Source organism: Equus asinus, chromosome 2, assembly GCF_041296235.1.
Source record: "Equus asinus isolate D_3611 breed Donkey chromosome 2, EquAss-T2T_v2, whole genome shotgun sequence".
NCBI lineage: Eukaryota > Metazoa > Chordata > Mammalia > Perissodactyla > Equidae > Equus > Equus asinus.
Window position 1 is genome coordinate 8,298,423 of NC_091791.1, and position 25,075 is coordinate 8,323,497.

A 25,075-nucleotide genomic window follows, 5' to 3' on the forward strand; every position below is an offset into this window, starting at 1 on the left:
GCACAAATAGAAGGCCACTACTAAGTACTACAATCCGGACCATGTGTAGCATCTGGCATTCGAGAGGACATCTCCATGACGTTCCAAGGCCTCGCTGCTAGAGGGTGCCCCTCCCCCAATCTCCAGGGATCAGAGCAGCCCAAGAGTAACCCAAATTGGATGTACTCTGTGTCCTGACTCTCCGGCCTTATTTATGGCATTACAAAAATCACTGTCAAAAGGAACACAGTTAAGCTAAATTCCAGAACTTTTCCCAAATCTGTTTGTCATAAAGTTGAAAAGTAAACATTTTCCATTATTTATTAGCACCACATTTGCAGGACCAGTTGCCTTCAGGCTCCCTATCCAGCAGAATTAAGGTTTGCTGTGGGAAAGGATGAAGTAGAACCTCGTAAAAGAGTGAAGATCTTTAAGTAACTGAAACGAAACCTATAGTCAAGGCAAACCAGACCCAGCACAGTTACAAACCATTACTGCTTTCTGCTGTTTTTATTCTGCCTTACCCTAGACTTCACTTTCTTACAGTATGGATTCACAAGACAGTCAATTTAAATCTTTTTTATTAAAGCAGTCATGCTTACTGCCCCACTGTGTCTGGAATTTTAAAATGTATATCCTTAGGGCCTGAATGTTTGGGGATGAGATTTCTGTTATTATGTTTTGATCTTTCTTCAGAAAAGCCAATTATAACATGTAATTAAGCATTTCCAGACTTCTAAGTTAAAAGAATCCAGTCTTCTTTTCTCTGAATGGTTAGGGGAGACACAGAATAGGATCCTAAGAGGCTACAACCCACATTTTACAATCCTGCTGAAAACAGACTCACCCTGGGCTCTGGGAAGACATCCGCCACTCAGACGGAACAGCCCACAGAATCCAGAATACACTTCTCATTCTAAGGAGGCTCCACAACTCCCAGCAGCCTGAGAGCACCAAGTTCCACGACGACACCTCAACTGTTAGGTGATCCAGGCTGGGGAGGCTCTTCAAACATCAGTCCTTATGTGAAAGGTGCCTTTTGGGGGCTTTCTAAGATTAAATTTTCTATCAATTGATACTCACTTCTCTTGGTAACTTGATACTCAACACATTCTCCCTGAAATCTACAGAAACATTTTAGTAAGTTGGGCTCTTCGACTTCCCTTGAAACCAGCCTGACAAAAACATCTGTCTAGAGATGAATCTTAGCGCCATTTCAAAACTGTACTAAGTCTACTAAGAGCAGCCAGAACGAGTAAACTGAGGCAAGACCTTGTTGGGTGCTGAGACAGACATTCAAACAATGGTTCCATGATTAAATAAGTTTTTATTGTCACATTTAACTGCTTTGTCAGATATACATTGTAGGTTTCAGTATGGCATAAAATAACATTTTCCTGAATGTCAGAATCTGAACAGAGGAGATGGCAATGGCACTTAAAAAAAACTCATTCATTCACACTGGTGCTGAAGCCGCTAGTAGGTAGCTGATAAAAACTGGAACGCATTTGCAGGTAAAGTGATCTGCCAACATTTTAAATCAAATGGCAGTGGTAGGAGGCCAGCAAAACCAGGAGAGGAGTAAAATGCAGACCCCAGCAGGTGGGTATCTGAAGAATGGCAGTTTTAGCATTTCATTTGCAGTCCCTATTATATCGTCTAATTTAGTATTGGAACTGGAGCTCAGTAAGTAAACTTTTTTCCTATAAAATGAAACTACTTTTTCAGAATGTGGACTTTAAGCCTCTTTAACAACTTCCTTAGTCCTACAGGTTTTAACTAGTCCAAAGGAAAGGCAGTTATATTCCCAAGCATTAACTTCATGGACTGACCTCATCGTAAACGGTGGGTCTTGTCATTTCCAAACGAGGAGCCTAACATGCTCATGAACATCTTTAGTGGTTTCACACATTCTGGGCAAAACTAGAAAATAAGTAGTAAACAAAAATATAAGTGCGTCCCAACAGGAAGTCTCTATACATTCCACAATTTTCCTCCAAAAGGCAACTTAAAAGAAAAAATAAGTATGGTTATGCAGATTTAAAATGAATCTTTATTTACCAAGATTCCAAGACAGTTTATTAAATGTCTTTCCTCCACAAATAAAACTAAGACTAGGATTTGTCAGAAGCTCTAAATGAATTATCTCCCTTACATATGAACTTGGCTAGATCCACTATGTCTGGAATCTGTTCACCATAAAGCTCAGGTCTGGAATACAACTCCCTTCCGTTATCCACTGCCGGGTGTCCTTCATTTAAGACTCCAGAACAGAGACCATAAATGTGGCTAGTGCAACACAGCAGTCACTGTAATTCCCCAAAAGAAAAATAAGTGATTTATTTTATGACATACTTATTTGGATGATTACTTACTGGTAATTAGTATTTCTACATCTTTTTTTAAAGGCAACCATTTTAAGTGACAATACATATCAGGCTAGTAGAAAAAAGTTGAAACAAAGCCCTCTCTTTCAATCTCACAAAGTCATGCAGATGAGAGAAGGTACATCTGATTTGTTCCAATCAGGCTTCTTGGAATTATCAAAATTTCTTTTCTGGCAAAGATGAATTTGGCTCATCATAGAAAGAAAGTTCTTGAAGGCTGCTGCTAAACTCATTTCCCTTTGAAAAAGTAAATTTCAAGGCATGATAGTGCAAGAGGTAAGTTTTTGATTTATAGAACATTTATAGACTAATTGTGCTTAGTCTCTAACTTCCAATTTATTTTAAAGAACAGAAACTACGTTGATAAGTTTCACTTTGCCTAAATTTACCAGTACATCCATGAATCGCACCAGAATTAGGACAATTTGATTATCTTAATGATTCTGCCGTGAAACCTGCACACCGCGTCCACAGGTGAGGACCCTCGGAGGCGAGGCTCCTACAGTTCTGTGCCCAAGGACTCTCCTCTTGGGAGTCCAGGGGTCTGAGAAAGCAGTTCTCCCCCCAAATTAAGTCCTCGAAAACCTCTCTCAATAAGCGATTAACGAAAACAGTGCTAAGTGGAGAGTTTCTTTTGTTTAGTCAAATCTGGGAGGTCTGAGTGTTCCTGGAGCCCCCGTCGGGATGTGTCATGGGTCGAGAATCCCTCGAATGTGAGCATTCGCTATTTGAGGGCTCTGTAGGGTCAATCAAATTTTCATAATCACTGTCGTCTGATTCCTCAGCACTGTCTGCAGCTGCCCTTTGGGGAGGAGGAAGGTCTGCTCCACTCCCAGGATACTTCAGTCCGGCGCTGGTGGAAGCATAACTGGAAGAGCCCACGGCTTGAGGTCGAGGCATAAAGACACTAGTTTCCATGCGAGGATGGCTCAAAGTACTTTCTTGATTGTTTGAGTGAAAATCAGAGTAAGGGGGAGGAGGATCAGAGGCCTCTGCATCTCCAAGTGGACTTCTACCTTCAGCCACAAACCCAGAATAGGGCATCCGAGGGCTGAAGCCTGGTTCCAAACTTTCAGGCGCCATCTGTCTGCTGAGCATTGCCTGCTGCAATCCTGGGTGAAAACAGGAAAAAACTGTAATACTTTCTATATTGTCACAGCTTTGCATCTCAATGCATTAAATGGTCAACCTAAAAGTTCTAGAAAATAGCAACAAGGCAGTAAAATCAATTCTTACTATTATTTTAATTTGCATAGTTCTTTATAATCTACAAAATATTTTCCTATACACCAATTCATTCTCACCTCATAACAAGCTTCTGAAGTATTACTGTCATCATTATTACTATTATTGTTTCCATTTTATAGGCAAAGAAACCAGAGTTCAGAAAGATTAAATGACTTGACTAAGGGAATAGCTAGACTCGGGGACCTGATATGCAAAGTGCATGTCTTTGAACTCCCAACCCTGTGCTGTTTCCCCGCCTGCTGCTTACAGTGCTCCGCCTGCTGCTTACAGTGCTCGAAGGCTGTGGGGCCTGAGGATGAAAGAAATAGTCCCTACCACCCTTGGCAAGTCATTTGAATGTAAATTTTTTTCTTTACAGGCCTCACATCAGAAAACACTTCTTTACAACTACTTGTCACAATACACTTATATGTGTCTTTCTCCTTAAAACGTTAAAAGCCCTGTTAGATGACCAGTTTTCCAGGTACTAGGCCATAATTTTAAGCATTTTTATGAATGCTCTGAAACAGTCGCACAGTTACAAGTCTATACAGCCTTTAAAAGTGTTTTAAATACATTTTTTAATATTATAAAAATGACGCAGGGGGCAGCCCAGGTTCATGGGCTCAGATCCCAGGCACGGATCTACATCACTTGTCAGCCATGCTGTGGCAGTGACCCACATACACTATAGAGGAGGGTTGGCACAGATGTGAGCTCAGGACAAATCTTCCTCAGCAAAAAAAAAAAAAGAGAGAGAGAGAGAGATACATACTTGTACAAAATTTAGAAAAGAACAAAGAAAATAAAAATTTACCACAATTCTATCATCCAGATAACACTGTTAGAATTTTGGTGAAAAACCCAAAAGACTTGGGGTTAAAAGATGTGAATTTTAAGTGTCAGGCCCCAAGTTCTTTTCTGAACTCCAGTATCATTATCCAGCCTTGTGTATGCGTTTGGGATATATGTATTTTAAACAGAGCTGAGACCAGATGTTTATACCATATTATATCCTAGTGTTTTCACTTAAGATTATACATTAAGCATTATCCCATGTTATTAAAAATTCACTTCAACGGCTGTATAATATTTCATCACATAGATACACTGGAATTTACTCAGCTATTCTACTGTTGCTTATTCAACAACTCTAATAGGTTGTTTCCAAGAATTGAGAATTATAAAGTTGTGATTAACATTCTTGTACATAAATCCCTGTCTGCATTTCTAATTATTTCTAGAAAAATATAACTTATTTTTAATAAAAATAAATCAGACATCATTTACCTGGAAATAAAAATTACATTTAAAAAAAGCTACATTTTAATTGGTTTGTAAATGTTCTTATTAAATTAGAAAAGGTTAGCCACAACCTTACCTCTTTACACTTGATATTATCTGCCATACATTTAATACATTTTGTTTACGAATGTTAAATTTGAAGGCATTGTAGCAAATATGTCTGTTACCATGCCGGAATTAATAGATTCTTGGGCCTAATTCTCATTCAGCCAGCTGGTTCCTTAGCCTAATGGTATCCATTCATCCACAGCTACCAAAAATAAGACATGTAAAGGCTTCATTGTGACCTTGACTATGAATCAAATATAAGGTTAAAAGACCTTTAGGTAGCTCCTCTGCGTGGCTCTCATCAAGAGGACACAGTCCCTGCATGCTAGGCATGCCAGGGTGGACTTAGTAAAAAACCCCACAGCCCGTCCTCCATTCTAAGTGGATTACATCCGTCAATATATGCACCAGTCTGCAATAATCTCTTCTCGGGATTTATTCTAACCGGACTTCAGTCTTTCTACCTTTGGTCTTTTTCTTCCAGGTAGAGACTTGAGAGGGATGCTACGAAAAACATACTTCTCTTCTGGGAAAGCTTAAAGGCAAGTGCGTGCTCTCCCCCAAACAGCTTAACCTGGGGCTTGATGAGTGTGGAAGGATTCGCGTATTTTATTGTATAATTTTTTTTTTTTAAAGATTTTATTTTTTTCCTTTTTCTCCCCAAAGCCCCCCAGTACATAGTTGTATATTCTTCGTTGTGGGTCCTTCTAGTTGTGGCATGTGGGACGCTGCCTCAGTGTGGTCTGACGAGCAGTGCCATGTCCGCGCCCAGGATTCGAACCAACGAAACACTGGGCCACCTGCAGCGGAGCACGCGAACTTAACCACTCGGCCACGGGGCCAGCCCCATAATTTTTTTTTTTTTAAAGATTGGCACCTGGGCTAACAACTGTTGCCGATCTTTTTTTTTTTTTTCCCCCTGCTTTATCTCCCCAACGCCCCCCCGGAACACAGTTGTATATCTTAGTTGCAGGTCCTTCTAGTTGTGGGATGTGGGACACCGCCTCAACATGGCCTGACGAGCGGTGCCATGTCTGGGCCAGGATCCGAACCCTGGGCCGCCGCAGTGGAGGGCGCGAACTCAACCACTCGGCGACAGAGCCAGCCCCTATTGTATAATTTGATGTTTAAAATCAGACAGTTCCCTGATACTGAATGGTACAATTAATAAGAAACTCACTTCTTTCTTGTTCCTTCTCATTTTTCCTCTGAGTAATTTGTCTTCTTAATTTGTTCACTTCTGCCTGACAAGATTCGACAACTCGCTCACTCTTTTCTACATCTGCACAAACTGCCTGAGGGAAAAATGACAACAAGAACAATTAGTTTCAAATCCAAGCACAAGGCATTCCATATGGAAGCACCAACTTGAATCCTAGGAGGAGTCCAGCTGCTTTACTGAGTTAAGAAACAGACACGGAAGGCAGAACAAAATCACGATGGTCCACGAGACCGGCACTATCGCTGTTATTCACTGAGTCGCTTCCTTAATTTTGTTATGATGATTATGCTGTTTCATTTATAAATTCTTTACCAATAAGGGTCAGATGGGAAAGATTTAATCTTTTCCTTTGATTATTCATTTTATTGAAATGAAAAAGGCATTTTTGATATCAGTCTAGTATACAAAGGAAGAAGAAAAGATAAGACAGGAATGAGATGCCTTCGACTTTTATTTATAACAATCAAAAATCAGATGACACAAAGAGATTTATTCAACAGAAAATATTTATAATCAGGGAAAGCTGAAAAAGAAAATAAGCTTCCAAGTTAAGATTTCATAAACTAACTATTTGAGACTACACCTCTGCAATTTAACCATTCAGATCAGGGCACTCCGCACGATACTGACATTTGCAGAGCAGGCCTCATTCAATTGGCAAAGAAATGTACAACAGCCACTCTGAAGTCCATTAGGCAGTGCTGACAGTCTCAAAAGAGCATGGTCATGAATTCAGGACAAAAAGCTGTTTTTCACTGCACGTTCCTTCCATAGCAGAAATACCAGAAACTGCTGGAAAGTAAGCCAGTGACCAGTGAGTCTGTAAAAAGTTCCCGACACCACCAGGTGTACCGTGACCCTAGTTTGGAACACTAACAGTGGAAATTGCCCATCCTAAGCTTTCTTCTTTTGCTCCAGGCTGAACTCAGTCTGCTTTCCTCTTTTTCACTAGCTGCCTTCATTCCTCTCTCTATTCCTCGGGGCCTTCCTCCTCAAAGTTAGGCTTTCTCCAAGCCTGGGACAGCTTCTTCAGTTCTACCACTTTCCTTCTTGTTCTCAAAGGCTCTTTTGTTCTTAGGGTTTTAGAGCAAATTACCCCTAAGAACACACTGGGGCTGATGAAAAGAACGTGGGAAAGTATTGTTAGCACCTAGCTCAGTATCTGGCTTGTGAGAGATGTTTCCATAAATATTTGTTGCATGAATGACTAGGAATGAACAGGCTCCACTGTGATCCTCCCACTCGATGAAGGCAGCTGGGGGCAAAGCGAGTGAACTAGAATGACGGAAGCAGAGCTGCACGGAGTTATGGGTGCCTCGTGATGTAGTCTCTACTTAGAGTATAACCAATGGAGACAGCTGTGTTCTTAGCAATCCTTCCCTAATCTCAGAATACATTTCCCTAGAAAAAACACTGTTATAAACAGGGTCATAGGTATTTAAAACACTAATATTAATACTATACTTCAGAGTCTCTGCTTCAGGCACGAGTGAGACAGGCTTTTGCAGGATGGCATGAGTAACTACCCTATACATCTGATATTATTTTAGGAAAGCATATTCCAACTTTCAGACAATTCATTTGTCAATTGGGAGATTATTAAAAATTAAAGTAGAATTAAAAGCATTTGGGCAATATAAATAAGATGAAAACTAGTAAATAAATCAGTTACCTGCACTTTCTCCTGAAGCGCGTTATAAACCTGATAAATCGCCCTGATGTCTTTCATTACTCCATCCTTGTCAAAAAAGTCAGTACTAGAAGACAGACAGAAAAAAGACGTCACACAGTTATTCAAACTGCTGTAAACCTGAAAGGCATTTTCCTATCACTTCTACTGTAATCTGTTACTTAAATGCTGCAACTCCAAGGTGACAATGTCTCAGTAATAATGTCCACACTATTAGAATTACAGAAGAGAAATAAAAAAGAACCATTGTTACCAAGACAATTTAAAAAATATAAGCTATATATTCTTCAGTGACCACATTTAGCTTTTAGAACCTCAGAAATACACAAACTTGACCCAAACGTTTATATCAATTGCAAAAAAACCCCACAAAAAACATGACAAATGATAAAAAAAATAAGTATTAGTAAAAGTAAACCATCTTTTCAATAGGAATAAAATGTTGCTATATAGTGGTGGTGTCCTAGAGAATCACCTCACAGCATTTTTCACTTTTAATTATATCAAACTTGATTCCACATTTCTCCATATACTTCTTAAATACTATTAACAAAAGAAGGGGAACACTTTCCTTTTACTTTCAACTTACCCATGTTCTTTAATAACTTTGGCGTAGCTCTGAGAAGTATTTGGCACTGAGGACACTTTATACTCTTGCTGGCTAGTATTGCCTAAATTGGGAATAGCAAGGGATATCCTTTGATTATACCTGTGGGGGATGGAGAGAGAGGATGTTATGAGAGATGCTCTGCTTGAAGACTGGGTCTTGCCGACAGGAGTCCGAGCCTCTGCCCCGAGGAGCTAACAGGAGGGCTCACGGAGGGCCTGCTTCCACACACAGCCCGAGCATGCGGGAATTAGCTGCTCTTTTCCTTCTCGTAAAGTGGAAACCCGATTATAAACTCCTTGAGGGCAGAGGTCATGTCTTACACTTCTTTTGCATCCCCGCAGTGACTGACAGAGTGCTGAGGAGCTTCTAAGTGCTCAAGAAATACCTACTGATTCATTACTAAAATCCTGCAAATGGCTATTTAACAATTAATAACTATTTTCACTGATCTCAATTTAATTTATTCTGCAAATGAATTTCCAGAGGGAAACCTTTCTGTTGCTTACAGACAGACACCATAATCAGATGGTCATTTTTTTTTTGCTTTAACAAGTTCACAATGCAAAACCTTCATTAACCAGTAGGTGGATCAATTTTACAATTTTGTCTGTGAAATCTATGTTTTAAAATTACAATGACTTTCAGAGCAATAAAACTGTATTTCTACATAATGGATTACAGAGAAGCAAATGATGATTTCCAGCTGTTTATTCCTATAAGAATTTATGCGTAATTAACATGTCTTGCTAAGCATTCTTGATTCAGAAACAATTTTAATTTATACAACTAACCGACAAGGAAAAGTACCTTCTCTAATTACAAAAAACAAAGCTTACAAAAGCTTTTCTACCAACATCTTTCCTATATATGAGGCTGGTAGGAACACTTTCTTTACCTTCGATTTGGTCTAAAGAGAACATATTCTAAAGCATGGGTGGAATTGTTGGCTGTGGAGATGAAGCTGAAGAGAAGGAAGACGAGGTCGGGCACCCCAAGGATGCGGGTGAGTTGCTTATGGATAACCTGCTCTCTGTAGGACATTTGCTGCTGTGTGTTTCGCCGGAATCTGTACCACCCAATAACTTTCTGCAACAAAAACAGAAGGAAAAAAGCATTAAAAGTTACATGAAATCTTACAAATTTAATTCTCAATGTATCCACACAAACACTTATATACAAAGGGTCACAGCAGCTTTATGTGCGATAGTCCTATCAACAGACTAGAGCTATGGATGTCCAAGAACATGGCATATCAGTCCTAAGTCTCAGTGCTCTGTATAAATGCTGGACTTAGCTCCTCTAAGCACTGGGTGTGTCTCATACTCCCTCTGCATCCCTGCAAAGGCCTGAGCAGCACTCAGTACACTGGCTGTTCTCATGAAATACTCGCTGTTTAACAGAATCTTGCAAGTGCTTACTGGATGACTAATGGTACTTTTCACTTATGTTGATTCCAATCGTTTTATTCTATTTGTATTTTCTGAGAAGTGGGGAACCTTATAAATTATTTTGGATACCAACTGATAGTAATCAACTTATTCATTTGATACTTGACAAAAAAGATGCTCCCATCACTCAGATCAATTAAAGATGAGAAGCCAACTTAATTCACATTGGTGACAGCTACAAAACTGCCTTTTAGAGCTAACAAGTTACTCGGGAGGCTACTGACAAACTAGGTTGCCAATGCTGAAAAGCACCTTTTTGACAGCTATGTTTGGGCCATGATGCAAAATTACGGACATCTTTCCCTAAAACCTTATTTCTGCTGAAGTTTCATAGACAATTTTTCACAAAGGCTTTCCTTTCTACTCTCTATACTAGATAGTCACTTACATTTTCTGGAGTCAAAGCAATTATCCCCAACACTGGGCACATTTATTATCTTGAGGTTGCATCCTTTTCGGCCTTATAATGATATTAAGATGGCTGTTATGTTTATCATTATCTATTTCAGAGCAGATGCTTCCAGAAGGCAGAAATACTCCTCTCACTTGCTTTTTTGGCCTTAGCCCCAAACCTGAGGCTTGTGGAAACTTCGTGAACACACTATGATTCTATGATTCTGCCAGGGCAGTATTTCAGCACACAACCATGGTGTACCTACTGGAGGATTTTCATATCAAAAACAATAGCCTCTATCTTAAGCCTAACATTTTAAATGTCCCTTCGTGGGTAGTACAATAACTCATTCAAGGTGAAGATACAATTTTGTTCTTTTCCTGGGAGAAAATAACTCAAACTAGAATCAACTATAAAGCTTTTCAGTCGTTTAAACATATATCATCTTTGCTTTTGCGCTGGAAATTTGGGTTTTGCAAAAAAATCCTTACAGAGTTTATATTATGTATAAGGTGCTGCAAGAAACATGTGCAATGAAATATGCAGTAGTTCTTGCCCTTAACAAATACCATGGGAAATAAAACATAATTTCCAAGTAAACTGAAGCAACAAACTCATAAATTTAATTGCAAAGGAAAACATAAACATTTGCTTTAGCACAAAGTTCTATAAAATCAAAACTGCAGATCAACTTTTAACTTTTTTGAGAATCTTGGCCCCAGGTAAAGCAAAGTTAACTCCAGGTGACAACCTATGACTGGTCTACTGTGTCCTCAAACAGCAAATCCAATTTTAAAATCCCTGAATTGACTGGAATGTGGAAGAACTACAGAGTAGAGTCCTTTTCTCTTTTCAATTTATCTTCAATTATAAAATACAGTTAAAAAAAACTTATCAAGGGCCGGCCCCGTGGCGGAGTGCTTGAGTTCGTGTGCTCTGCTTCAGTGGTCCGGGGTTTTGCCAGTTTGGATCCTGGGTGCGGACACGGCACCGCTCTTTGGGCCGTGCTGAGGTGGTGTCCCACATGCCACGACTAGAAGGACCCACAACTAAAAGTACACAACTATGTACTGGGGAGCTTTGGGGAGAAGAAGGAAAAATAAAATCTTTAAAAAACAAAAAAACCCAGCTTCTCGAATGATGTCTCACTTCAGCAGCAGCGTCTCTCCACTCCCCAAAGTCATCCCTTTTAAGTGCAGTTGGCTTCTTTCCAGATCCTTTTCTGTACATTTAAACACACACTCATGCTTTTGCTTTTACATAAAACAGGCTCAAATTATAATACTACTTGTTTCATTTAACATAACTTAGAGACCTTTCTATGACATTATATGAGAACTTCCCACATTCTTTCTGGTGGCTGCTTTGTGTCCCATAGTAGGGAGGTACCAACGCAATTTACTCCCCACTGGAGGACACTGAGATTGTTTTCCAACTTCTCACTATTAAGCGAAGACGCAACAAACATCCCTGTACACTTGATTAAGAGTCCAGACTGCTGGGTTTAAGCCTTGGCTCCCCCAGGTCCCACTGGTGACCTTAAGCAAATGACTTCACCTCAGTTGCCTCCACTGTAAAATGGGGATGATAACAACACCAGTTCACCTCATGCGGCTGCTGCAAGGATTAAACGTGTCAATACCTGAAAAGTGCTTAGAGTGTGGCCTGGCACAGAGTTAAGTGTTCAATAAGGCCAGTTTTTCATATGCCTAGATGCAATTATTTACTTGGGCCAGACTCCTAGAGGTGAAACTGCATATTTAAAATTCTGTTATTGCAAAATTCTTCTTCTAAATGTCGATATCAACTTACATTCCCACCAACTACAGCTTTCATTTCCCACAGCCTTGCCAGCAGTGAATACTAGCAATCCTTTCATGCTTCTGCCAATCTGATGGGCAAAAAAATAGTATCACGCTGTTTCAATTTGAGTTTCCTGATTGAAGTTGAACATCTTTTCATTTATTTCTTGGCCATTTGTGGATCTCTTTTTTTCTCCTGTGAATTTCCTGTTCATATTCTTTATTCATTTTTGCTCACTTAAAATTTTTTTTATCTATTAAAAAAAAAAACTTCCTAGTACTTTTCGTATGTAGTGAGGGCTCTAGAGACCTGTGCTCCATAAGAATTTTCGTGGAACAAATTTTAGTTTTAGAAAGTACAATAAAGGTTCATTATCCAAAATATGAAAATAAATAGCATGAGGAGGCAAGGCGGTGGCTGGGAGATGGATAGACTGTTAAGAGATTCCAGAACGCGTGCTCTCGGGCAAGTCACTGACAATAAGAGAGCCGGACCATGACACCTGTGGCTGCTCTCTCTTTCCTAGTTGGGCAGGTGACTGGGTCAGCCTCTGCCAACACTGAGCCCCTCCTGAGCTTATTCTCGTTAGAAAAGCTATCTGTCCTTCTGTCCCACCTATCCCCCAGGCTTCCCACCCTCCTCTGGGTTTACCTGCTGTCCTTTCTGCCTCGCACTGACAGTGGTGCTGAACCGCCCGTCCAAGGGGAAGGAGGCTGACCTACTCTAACTGCACTCTCTCCCAGCGCCCTCTTCAGACGCCTTACGGCCCACGGCCCACACCGCCAGGGTTATTTTTATCCACGGAGAATTTTTTAGAAGATTTTCTATACTATACGCTTCTTTTAAACAAAGGCATTCTGTTTTCTGTTTGACAAACTGAAAACTTTTACTGGTACTTTTTTCCTCAAGTGATGGTTTAATAACCAATCTATTTTTCTGAAATTAATATCCCAAGGTAAAAAAGTAAAACCCACACATGGTACACTAGAGTAAATTATAAATGAGACCATCAGACAATGCTTCAGCAACAAAACTTTGGTTCATTTTCAATTCGATTCAGATTTGCCTACCATACACAATCAGTACATCATATGCATAGGTGGACAGAAATAATAAATGCTTGACCTTTTGGAAAAACATCTATGCTCAAGGGTAATTGAACTTGAAAGAGTAACATATCCAAAGATGTTTGATTGCAATTTACATTCTTTAGAAATATTTTCCTGATTATAAAATTAATGCATATGTATTAAAAATGTGCAAAATTTTTTTTTTGGTGGGGAAGATTGGCCCCAAGCTAACATCTGTTACCAATCTTCCTCTTTTTGCTTGAGGAAAATTGTTGCTGAGCCAACACCTGTGCCAATCTTCCTCCATTTTGTATGTAGGACACTGCCACAGCATGGCTTGATGAGCGGTGTGTAGGTCTGCACCCAGGATCCAAACCTGTGAGCCCTGGGCTACTGAAGTGGAGCATGCAAACTTAACCACTACACCACCAGGCCAGCACTTGCAAAACTATTTTTTAAATTACAAAATAGAAAGGGAGAACTACCCAGAATCAACTCAACTATTGTTAACTTTCTGGATTATACTTCATTTGCTTTTCTTCTGATTTTTACATAATGGAATTATACTACAAATATCTACATTTTTTCTATTGATATACTGTAAACATTGTCTCACATCCACAATTTACTTTTAAAATCTACTTACCAGAACTCTCATAAATAAATATCACATTGTTTCCTTTTCTATTCCTTTCTGGTTTCAAGTTTGGGTGGTAAGAAGCGATTTCCAAATCAGACTAGGCAACAAATAGAACATACCTTTCTCCGGTCTTTAAGAATCCTGTCCAAACTCTCTTCATTAACTTTGCTTGCATAGTCATAAAAACTGTTTTTTTAAGAGAAAAAATATTTTACTAAAATTACATAGTATTTTGCAATGAATATGCTTAGCTACATGTGTCTATGGGTCATCTAACCCTAAAAGTTGGTAGTAAAAATATAATTGCTTGTCTTCAATAGGTATATAGAGAAATCAGTCTAAATGCTTTATACATGAGGTATCTTTTGCATGAAAGAATACTCAAGAGACTGCTACATTCAGAGGGTATAACTTCCACATGTGGGAGGTGCTGATAGCAAGTGATTACAAAACGTGTGGTTTCAAATGGCTGTGACATCTTTTCCTTTTTTCTAAGTATCAATTACTTATGAAAAAAAAGAACTCAGGAGCTCATTTCTGAGAAATGAAGAAGGGAAATGAACAATTGTTGAATGTTCAATAACATGCTCGGCTGCATGCTTTCTTATGTTATTTCATTTCATTCTTATCTCAATGCTGGGAGGCAAGTATTAGTTCAGCCCAACAAGTCAACAAGCTTCATTCCCATTTTTGTAGATAAAGATACTGACGTTCAGTGACTTGCCCTAAATCACAGAGCTGGAGGATGAAGAGCTGGGATTTGAAGCCAAGTCTGGCTAGGTGCCAACTGAATGCACTCACCCTCAGACAGACCAACTTGACCAGGACCCTGTGGTGAGCAGTCCAGGCGTAATGATGGGTGGGCTTGTCTACCACTGGTCAGAGTTTCAGAAACGTCACCCTTTCTCTCCCCCTCCCTCCACTGTAAATCCCAGGCCTTATAAGGCAGGAAAGAGTTTAAGACATTGCAAAAACAGTGAATTGGGAATCAGGAGATAACAGCTCCAGCTCAGTTCTACTTCTCACTGTATGATTACAACCAATCTGGCCTCTATTTCCTTTTTTCCAAAATAAAGAGTTTGGAGTAGAAACATAATTTCTAAGGTCTCTTTCAGCTCTAAGAATTATGAGTTTATGATTTAAACTTAGTTAAACTCTTATTCTGGTACAGCTTTGCTGACAGTGTTTTAAGGAATTCCTTGGAAGGGCAAGGCAGGGCACAGCTAGCAAAGCTTTGGATAGGGCCAAATAGGACACTTTCTTTTTTTTTTCCTGCTTTTTCTCCCCAAATCCGCCCAGTACATAGTTGTATATTTTAGTTGTGGGTCCTTCTAGTTGTGGCATGTGGGACGCCGCCTCAGCATCGCCTGACGAGCAGTGCCACATCCACACCCAGGATCCTAACCGGTGAAACCCTGGGCTGCAGGAGCAAAGCGCACGAACTTAACCACTCGGCCATGGGGCCTACAAGAAATTATCTTTTTTTTTTTGGAGGAAGATTAGGTCTAACATCTGCCACCAATACTCCTCTTTTTGCTGAGGAAGACCGGCCCTGAGCTAACATCTGTGCCCACCTTCCTTTACTTTATACGTGGGACGCCTGCCACATCATGGCTTGACAAGTGGTGCCTAGGTCCACATCCTGGATTCGAGCCGGCAAACCCCAGGCCACCGCAGTGGAATGTGCAAACTTAACCACTGTGCCACTGGGCTGGCCCCTAGGACACTTTCATGGATCAGACAAAGGCAATGTGTGGACCAGGGCCCGAATCATTTTATTTGCACTGAGATTCTGCTCAAATGAACTGCTGGTTGCTCGTCTTGTTTCCCACTCCTCTTGCAGTTCTGTGTAAATCTAAAAAAGATGAAGTTCTCAGCTACTCTGAAGCTTCATCTACAGGTAGCCATGTTGCATGATGACAATCCTCTGAAATAATCAATGGGTAGGTGTGTTTGTGTGTGGAAGAACATGATACAAGTCTCCAGGGGTTCTTGGGTGCAAGGGGGCTGGATGTTTGGGCCAGCTGAGGATAGGAGAGTGGTCAGGGTGAAAGCTGCAGGGAACACATAGCAGGCGCAGCCAGGCACAAGGGTTTGCAGGTGTTAAAGAAGGAAGTGCTAACCAAGAACACTGAATTGTACTAGTGTGAGCAGCATGGGAAGGAAAGTATTGGCCTGGTTTCTGGGAAGGTACGAGAATAGGGTCTCAGGGAGTTTTAAGAAACACAGTTGAAATCATCATACCAGCCATCAGATGGAAGGGTTTCGGGCTGAGAAAGAAGGCAGGGGCCTGGGTAGTGGTCTGGGGAAAAGTCCAATGTGTGGGAGATACTGGCCTTTTTCTTCCTCACCCTTTCCCCTCCATGTGTCTCTCTGCCATTTGCTTTCTCCCTTCTAAATTTCGCTCCTCCCTTTGCTTTCTCTTTCTGTCCCTTAGCTGGTCATACGATGCAACTGGTGTAGATTAACTTAAACACAAAAAGGAGGTTTTATGTTCCCTTTCCTTACATCTTAAAGTTGAACACTGAACATTTTTTATTCTTCTTAAAAACACCCATTAAATTATTTTATCTATATGTGATCCTGATTAACTTCCCTCTCTACCAGTCACAGAGCCCTTGCTAGGGAGGCTGGTGGGGAAGGCTTCCATCCTAAATCTCTGAGGTCAAGATTTATACGGTCCCCTCCCCTCTTCCTAACCTAACACAGTGCCACACACACTTCTGACACTCAATAAATAAATGAATTTGGATGCCCTCAGTTATACTTGTAATTTTATAGCCATAATCAGGTACAGGTCTAAAATCACTAGTTTTTAATCAATTAATCTCTTAATAAGGACTAAGAGCTACAAAGAAGGACGTGGCTTACCTAAAAAGTTTTGAACAAGGGTGATGGTTATGGATTTCTGTAATTAGAAAGATGAAATCAGTTAATCATGTAAGACACAGGCAACTATAAAATTGCTCAGGAGTTTTTTAACCAAAATCTCAGACAATAAAAGGACAGTTTTCTTCTCCCAAATAGGTGCTGTGTGTACACCAGTGAAGGCAGTGACTCCTCTTAATATTCAAACGCCGGGACACATTCGCAGAACAAAATAAAGTAGATACCAAAAGTTCTGTTTCCATTTGTCCACATATGATGAGTACACATCTGAAAGCTCTTATTCAGGAATACGCAGCTATTGTGTGCCCTTATCCAATCCTAGCTATTTAAACAAAGCATAGGAGGAAAAAGTAACCACTGACTGCAGGCATTTAATCAAGGTGGATAAAAGCCGTGAGGACAGCTTGGGGAGAGGAGGGTCTTAACCACCCTACCATCAATAACCTGCTAACAACCCATGACAACTGGGGCCAGGCATTTTGAAGGGGAAGGGAGGAAACTCCGGAAGCCTGTTAACCCTTTCAAAGATGGTCAGCACCAAGGGAGACTGTCATTTATAAGGCAGAGCCTAATGGCTTCTGAAGAGATTGCTGTGATTAACCAGAGAGAACAATTTCTTGAAGCTCATCAGGGGGCTTAGGGTCTGGGTTGCTTTATAAGAGCATGAGACTAATTAACCATTCAATTCTATTAATCACATTCTTCTGGAGAGCAACTCATTACCTGCTATTTAAAAAGTCACAGCAGCAGAGTTCCAGGCTGCAATTTTAACTCAATTAAAATGGAACCACAACCCTGAAGGACATGGGCTATTAGCTTCTGTGCTGATGTTAATGCTGCCAAACACACACACAAACGCAGTACTTCCATAGGAAAGAAAAGTTCACGTGCCTAGTATGGCTGTTGACATAGTGATGCAAATAAGAAAACATCATCTAGAAATAGTTCCTTCTTTTATCACCAAAAATGATACAGTATACCACCATAAGTTATTTCAGAGATAATGTTAGTAAAGTAATTAGAATGTGGAATATTTGTAGCAAAAACATTACCTAGAGTTTAGGAAAAAGAAAAAACTCATCTTCCACTTTAAAGGAAAGAATATGTTAAGAAAATCCCTAGAGTAAATTCTGAACTCTGAATACACACTCCTGTCACCAGTCCACCCCCCAGCAGACGTCTCCCATGATTTACCACCTGGACTGGAAGTACACAAAGATATGCTCTAGATACCATGTGGCCTTTTCCAAAGGAAGTTAAAGCTTTCTTGCATATGATTTTTTGCAATTCCTAATAAAGCACTCGATGGAGCAAACAGGGTGACAGGCTCAAACGTGATAAAGCTGCAGATCGGAAGGAAGGTGGCAGACACAGCTGATAGGTGGACCTCTGGAAGCAGGCAGGAACCTGGGATTCTAGAGTTTCCCACACCTCAAGAGCTTAACCACACGGGAGCCTCCTCTTCAGGGATGGAAGTCGTCTCTGCCCTCATTTCTTTAAACCCCCTGTCTCTGCCTCTCCTGGTGGGGGAGCGGGACAGTTCCTCTCCTTCCCCTTTTGTCCTTTCCAGTCACTCTACTGCAACACCTCAACAACAACGGAAGCTCTTCTGTTGTCTCCTCCCTACCACTCCTAGAACTGAGGGTGGACAGCTCTGTTTAAAGGGAGTTAGCACAGCTTTTAAAATTGATATGTATTCAAACAAGACACAGATATACTTCGTATTCAAGATGTGTTCTATATAAATTGCCTAGCACGTCCTTACTGTATATAGTAATTACTGTATTCTTAAAAGAAAACTGTTACAATATAACAATATAATATTACAATATAATATAACAATATAATATTACAATATAAAATATAACAATACATTTAAGATAACACTAGCAAATACTTTCTCCATGTGATCCATAATCATTTCAAACAATGAATTGAATGTAGCTAATAAATTAAAGGTTGTACAGCAAAAGATGGTTGTCATGGCACTGTATTCACCGGGACTCTCTATCAACTGGTACTCCTCCATAGCTACAATACCATGGAGACATATTTACTGCAAGAACCAGAAGGTTTATAAATCAAAGAATCAGTACATTATGCAGTAGAATTTCAATTAGTTTACCACTCTATTTCTTCAAAAATAAATAAATAGCCAGAATATTCATCAGAAATGCTATTTTGTGATCATGCCAGATAAGAGAGCTCTTTCTTGCGTGGTTTGCTGTCAGTTAATTACATCTGCCATTCTAACCTTCATCTACCAAATTAATTTTTAAAACCCAAATGCAAACAACAAATAATCACACTGATATCCAATGAAACCAATTTCTCTATTTTAGAATTTTTAAAGAGTTATGCAAAACAAAAAACAAAACCTCAATGAGAGAATACCTATCTCTGTATATCCAGTCTTTATTTAACAAGTCAATATTGTGGGAGTGGTTTTATAGTTTTGGTCCTTTAGGACACAGTTGAGTCTCTGGTCTCCCCCCAGTCCTAAGCCCACCTCAACCCCCATCCTGGCCTCCCAATACATGCACTAGAAGGTTATCAGAACAGGCTTAAAATTGATGATTTGGCTCCAATATAACCTAACCTTCCAGCAGTATTTCAAACCACAAACCACTCACTCTCACCATCACCCATTCTGTATTTTAGTCACATAGAAATAGGCCAGATTCCCTGTATGTCTTATGCACTCCTTGCTCTATGTTCCACTGAATGCACCACCCACTGGCCCTAAGTTCACCTCCTTCATGATGCCTTTACTGATTTCACCCACTAGCTATTTTATTTTCAACCTCTGGGACTTTCTTTTTCTTCTTCTTATAGCACTCATCTGCACTGTCTAGTACTTCTATATACATGTCTTGCCCTCCCCACACTCCTGGAAGGCAGGGATGCCTCCGGATGGTCCTCTCATTGCCTAGCATATGCCTCACATACGAATGTTCTTCAATAAACGTTGGCTGCATAAGTGAATGAAATGTCCCTTGCTGATATGCTATTTGGTGATATGCTCGAGGTGTAGCTGAAAGAACTGTGATCCCTATTTATCAAAAGGAGACTAATCCAAAGAGAGGGGGTGAGTCTATACACACTCCTTCGCCTTCCCCAACAATCTCCCCCAAACTGACTGTTTGGCTCACTCCTCAGAAGGCTGGGTAGGTTTAACAAATAATCTCATGTAAACAAGTGTGAACACCTTTGTCAGATCCCTCCAGGAAGGACCAGCACAGCACATCCTTTCATTATGGTATGATGTGAGGCTGGCAACAGGCTAGCCCAATATGCAAATGTGAGGTTCATGATGGTTTTCAAGAGATTATCAAGTGCAATAGCACAAAGCTCTTCAGTAAAGTCAGACCAGTTAGTGGGAAAGGGATAGCTCTACTGAATATCTAACCTTACAGCTACGCACTGTAAGTTTACAGTGACTTACAAAACATTTCCTATCTTTTACTAGTGCAAATAATTTGCATTGTGATCTTAGTAGTTTTCCATGAACTCTTTTAATCTTTTGGATCAAAATCAGTTAAGGGCCAAAAAACAAAACAAATAGTATATATACAGAAAGAGTATTTCTAAGGTCAGTAGTAAACTTACCAATCACTTGCAGAAATTCTGTGTTGCTGATTTGTGAGTCACTGATGCTAAAGGTTTCCTCTTGTCTTACCTCTCCCAGCAAAAAGCCTTCCTAAAAGTAATAAAAGAAAATAGTTGCAGACTAAAACTAAAGATAGTTTTTAAGGGAATTAAGAGGAATTGAGGACATTATAATTTAAACAATAGTCCAAATAAGCTTGCCATGTAAACTACTACCCTACAAAGGAACAAGAAGACTAAAGCAACCTGAGATACATCTATTAACTGGATTGTTTGATAACAAGATGAAATATTATTTTAATCCCTTCAAGTCTTCCTTGGTTTTTTTTGAAGTAAAAACAAGCAGAGTGAACTCATGACCTAAATCCTACTAAGTGTAATAACCCACGTCAAAAAACCTCAGGAAGCAGAAATAGTCCAAAGCTGCTTTCTCAAAACAGCATATAATTTATTTCATTGTTTTAAAAACACTGCTAATGACAAAAGGATAAAGAAGTTAACACAATGCACAACTAATTGCTCTTGTATAGGCTGGCATGGGAAATTAGGATCTCAGCAAATAAATTAAATTTCCTAGAACTCACATCAAAGTTTTCCTTTAAGAAAGGCAGAGGTTAATTTATTTACACCTTTGGAGAACATATTCCACGATAATCAATTCTGGATTACTTAGTGTATAACCTACTTGTTTGAGTACCTGCTATCCTGTTGAGGATAAGCAAAGTTGAAGAACATAGACCCTAAATGTCAAAATAACTTTCCTGTAGAGGGTAAAACTGATAGGCTGTCCTGAATTTCCCTCCCCAGATACCCACATGACTTACTCCTGCCCTCCACTAGGCTCTTTACTCGAATGGCACCTTATCAGAGAGGCCTTCCCTGGCCAATGTAACGGAAACAGCATCTGCCAGACTTCAGGCCCCTTCACTCTGCATTCTTTTTCTTCTCAGTCTTCTCACTCTCCGTCATATTACATATTTATATGAATAAATAAATGCCTATCCCCCACTAAGATGTCAGCTCCATGAGAGCAGGGACTCCGTGCTTGTTCGCCACTAGGTCTCAGCACCCAGCACAGAGCCCAACACAGAGGAGGTGCCCAGTAAGTACTGGTTGAAACAATGCCCTTGTACTATATACATTTCTATTCTAAGTAGATCCTTCAAATCAATTAAAGAATGTTCCTAGTTTAAGAACATTGCCAGTTAGAAGTGAGAATCTCAGGAGGTGAAGAGGGAGAGACAGATGCTTTATGGTATAGCTTTGTATTGGATTAGGGGCATGGAGTGTCCTAAAATTCCAAACCATCTTGAACAGGGCATTTCTCAAACCTGAGTAATATAGAGACCTCTTTAAAAATTTTTTCTCAGACCTTAAGGAGTATCCGTGGCTATTGGTCTGAGAAATATTGACTAAAGAAGCTTGTTTTACCCTATGAAAGTCTTTCAGTTATGAGTTCTCACCAGAAAAGAGCAGCTTTGTCTTTGTAACACATTAAAAAAAAAGTTTTAACCAAATTGAAAAAACCAATTTAAAATTCCTACAGAACTTTAGACCTTAAGAACATTATCTACATATTCCTAGTGTTCCATAGTCTAGGGTTGCCAGATTTAGCAAATAAAAATACAAGACACTTAGTTAAATTTGAATTTCAAATAAACAGCAAATAATTTTTATGTCATATTGGGATATAGTTAACTAAAAAATTTATTGTTTATCTGACATTTGAATTAAATTAGGTGCCTTATATTTTATCTGGCAACCCTACTGCAGTCCTCAGTCTGAGTAAGCCAACAGTGACATCCAGACATTCTAACTCCAAGTATAAAATGAATGCTTATTTATCTACTGGTCTGGATTATTTGAGCCACTGTTACTTTATAGCAGGAGAAGGCAAACTACAATGTGTGGGCTAAATCCAGCCTGATGCCTGTTATCGTACAGCTGACAAGCTAAGAATGGTTTCTACACTCTTAAATGGTTGAAAAAATTAAAAATAGAAATAACATTTCATGACATGTGAAAATTACGTGAAATTCAAATTTCAGTGTCCATAAATAAAGTTTATGGGAAATAGTCACCCTAACTTATTTATTGTCTATGGCTGCTTTCTCCCTCCAACACAGAATTGAGTAGTTGCTACAGAGACCCATGGCTCAGAAAGCCTAAAATATTTAGTATGCGGCCCTTTACAGAAAAAGTTTGCTAACGCCAGCTCTGTGGACTGAGTGGTTTTAAACTAATTTCTTGCCTGGATAAAACAAGAATGTACTACAAAAGAAAATTCTTGGTTCTTCAACTTTAAAATATGTAAAATTGAAAATAAAGTAGTCCACATAGATATCTGTGGCAAGGTTATTACAAACAGGTAAGGTCATTTAAGACACAGATGCAAACTATTGTCATTGGTGAAAATGTCCATAAAGTCTAGCACCATCCCCGGCACAGCATAGATATTAAAGAGAGATCTCTTGAATTAAGTTAATAACAACTCAAGAAACCCGGCCATCTCACTGTAGTTTGTAGGAAAACTATCCACTTTTTAACAGGTAGCCACTCATTCTTAAAATAATCTTGCCTTATACATAACCTGCGATATTACTAGGCACTCCAAGAACTAAAGCGGTTAAGAAGCATTATTGAAACCGTATTTAATACTTCCACAGACACTAGGAGTACCACAAACTACCCATATATGGAACTGTATTATATTATTAAATAGCTGGCTGCAGTATCAAAGGCCTTCATGTCCAGAGACATGAGCTGCCTCTGGAAAAACCCATGTTGTGTACATTCTTATCATTACTCTCTACCATCGCCACTGAAGAGATGAAAAGTACAATAATTTAATGCCATCCAATTTACTAATGGAATCACCTCTATGAAATCAGTTTTTATTAATGAAAGCTAAGACTGCTGACATCAAACCAAATTCAGTTCCTTCTTCTGGGGTGTATCATTTTGCTTTGTAATGACAACCACAACCCCCGCCCCCCCCCCCCCCCCCCCACACACCTATTTGACGAATTTGAATAATTCACTATTGACATTTAAAAACAATCCCCCAACTTGGTGGGCAAAGTAAATACGTGCTTAAAGATAAAAATTATCTAGTTTCACAAAGAACTTGCAACCAGAGGCCAGTGACCTTAAAAGCCAATTCGTAAAATAAAGACACTGAAGCAGACAGGCGCTGCTCCCTCTCTGGGCTCCGAAGCCTATGCATTTCCGATCACTCATACTTAGGCCTATCACTTCCCTATTTCACTGCGACTTAGTCCCGTGGCATTAGAACATTCGCAAAAGAACTAAGCATGCAGCTTCAAGCCTAGTAGACCCTACACCTAACACTCTTGTTTACATTCTCCATTTCCCATCGAGGCAAAGAAAACAAACGATCGTATCTAACAAGTATGAATAGTGACAGCCATGGTTTCCCTCGTCGCATCCCACAACAACCTGTGAGACTGGCGGGCGGGGCTGGGTTCCTCGGCTCCCAGACTAAAGCCCTGTCGCTCGGGTCTTTCTCGACCCCAGGCACCCCTCACAAGTCTAGAAGTCTGACTCTCAGGGAGGGGCAGGCGCTCGGTTTCCACTAGACGACCCCTGACACTGCCGACGGCCGGCCAGGAAAGCTTTGCTAAACGGAAGATGGCTGTCCTGAGACGGCCGGGCGGCCGAAGGCACCAAGCGAGGGGGCCCACCCCGGGGGCGAAGGAACCTCAGGCAGCAGAAGCTCGCCGGGGGCGGGAGCCGCCTGGGTCACCAGCTTCCCGGGCCGGCCCTGGAGACCGGGGAGCGAGCCTCGGGTGGTCCCGGCTTGGCCACAGGCGCCGGCCTGAGACGGAGGGTGGAGGCCCCTGCAGCCACAGCTGGGGGTCCGGCACCTACGTGGTCGGCGTTGCTGTTGGCGCTGTGGAAACACACAGCGCTGAAGGTGTAGCCCGAAATGGAAGCCGCCATGATGGAAATCTCCGACTCCCCCATCATGCTCCACGGAGGGCACACAGACTTCCGGCCGGCCCCGCCCCTTGGCATCCTGGGAAATGAAGTCTTTGACTGGGGAGGTCGACGGCCCGGGGTGCGGGGGACTGAGCGCTGAGAAGCGCGTGTTTACCAGAAGTGAACGCCTCCTACGTCATACTCTCTGCCTAGGTCTCGCGCGCAGCACACTGCCTCTTATGTATAGCCCTTGATAGTTCCCCAAACCGTTTTTTCTCTTTGCAAATGCAACTCTTAGTATTAAAAGCCAACATTTGCCGTGTTCAAGGATGAAAAGAGTGACATGATTCAGGCAATTTTACCGTTTAGGTTTGACACAGAAATAACATGATGTACTCTCAATTTTCACATGATCACTCAGGCTGCAATGTGGCGAATGCAGTGCTGGGGCAGGGAGAAGGGGGAAGGGAGGTTAACACAATAATCCAGACGCGGGACGACGGTGGCTGGGGGTGGGAAGAAGTGAAATGGTGGTAGCAGTGGAGGTGGTAAGGAGCAATTGGATTCTGGGTACAAAAGAACACAAATTTAATGAAAAACCATGGAAAGAAGATGAAAACAACATAAATAAAAAATAACAGTGTAAATAAATCATAACAAAGTTAGGAAAAGAAACTTACGGAAGGGACTAATCTTTCTAATCATTATTCTTCAATTTGTTCAATCGGTCGGGTTCAAAACTGGGCTCCTGATCTCCTACACAGCTCCTTCTACCACACTCTTTCGAAGCTCAGCAAACAGAACCGTTTTCT

The 25,075-nt window shown here is 40.5% G+C and overlaps 1 protein-coding gene across 1 annotated transcript; it reads right to left on the minus strand.

Annotated features, from left to right (window-relative positions):
* Positions 1–1,286: 1,286 nt before the first annotated feature.
* On the minus strand, positions 1,287–24,337 carry ABRAXAS2 (abraxas 2, BRISC complex subunit). Its single transcript, XM_014857699.3, has 9 exons — positions 24,213–24,337; positions 20,322–20,412; positions 16,695–16,731; positions 13,943–14,009; positions 9,364–9,554; positions 8,448–8,567; positions 7,841–7,925; positions 6,127–6,241; positions 1,287–3,478 (listed from the first exon to the last, which is right to left on the minus strand). The coding sequence occupies exons 1-9, from the start codon at positions 24,309–24,311 to the stop codon at positions 3,009–3,011; spliced, it is 1,275 nt and encodes a 424-aa protein (XP_014713185.2). The 5' UTR covers positions 24,312–24,337; the 3' UTR covers positions 1,287–3,008.
* Positions 24,338–25,075: the final 738 nt, after the last annotated feature.

Coding starts and splice junctions, on each gene's coding strand:
- ABRAXAS2 (XM_014857699.3), bottom strand. CDS start 24,311: ATGATGGGGGAGTCGGAGATTTCCATCATGGCGGCTTCCATTTCGGGC. Junction 20,413..24,212: donor CCAACAGCAACGCCGACCAC/GTAGGTGCCGGA, acceptor TATTACTTTTAG/GAAGGCTTTTTGCTGGGAGA. Junction 6,242..7,840: donor CGCTTCAGGAGAAAGTGCAG/GTAACTGATTTA, acceptor TTTTTCCCTCAG/GCAGTTTGTGCAGATGTAGA.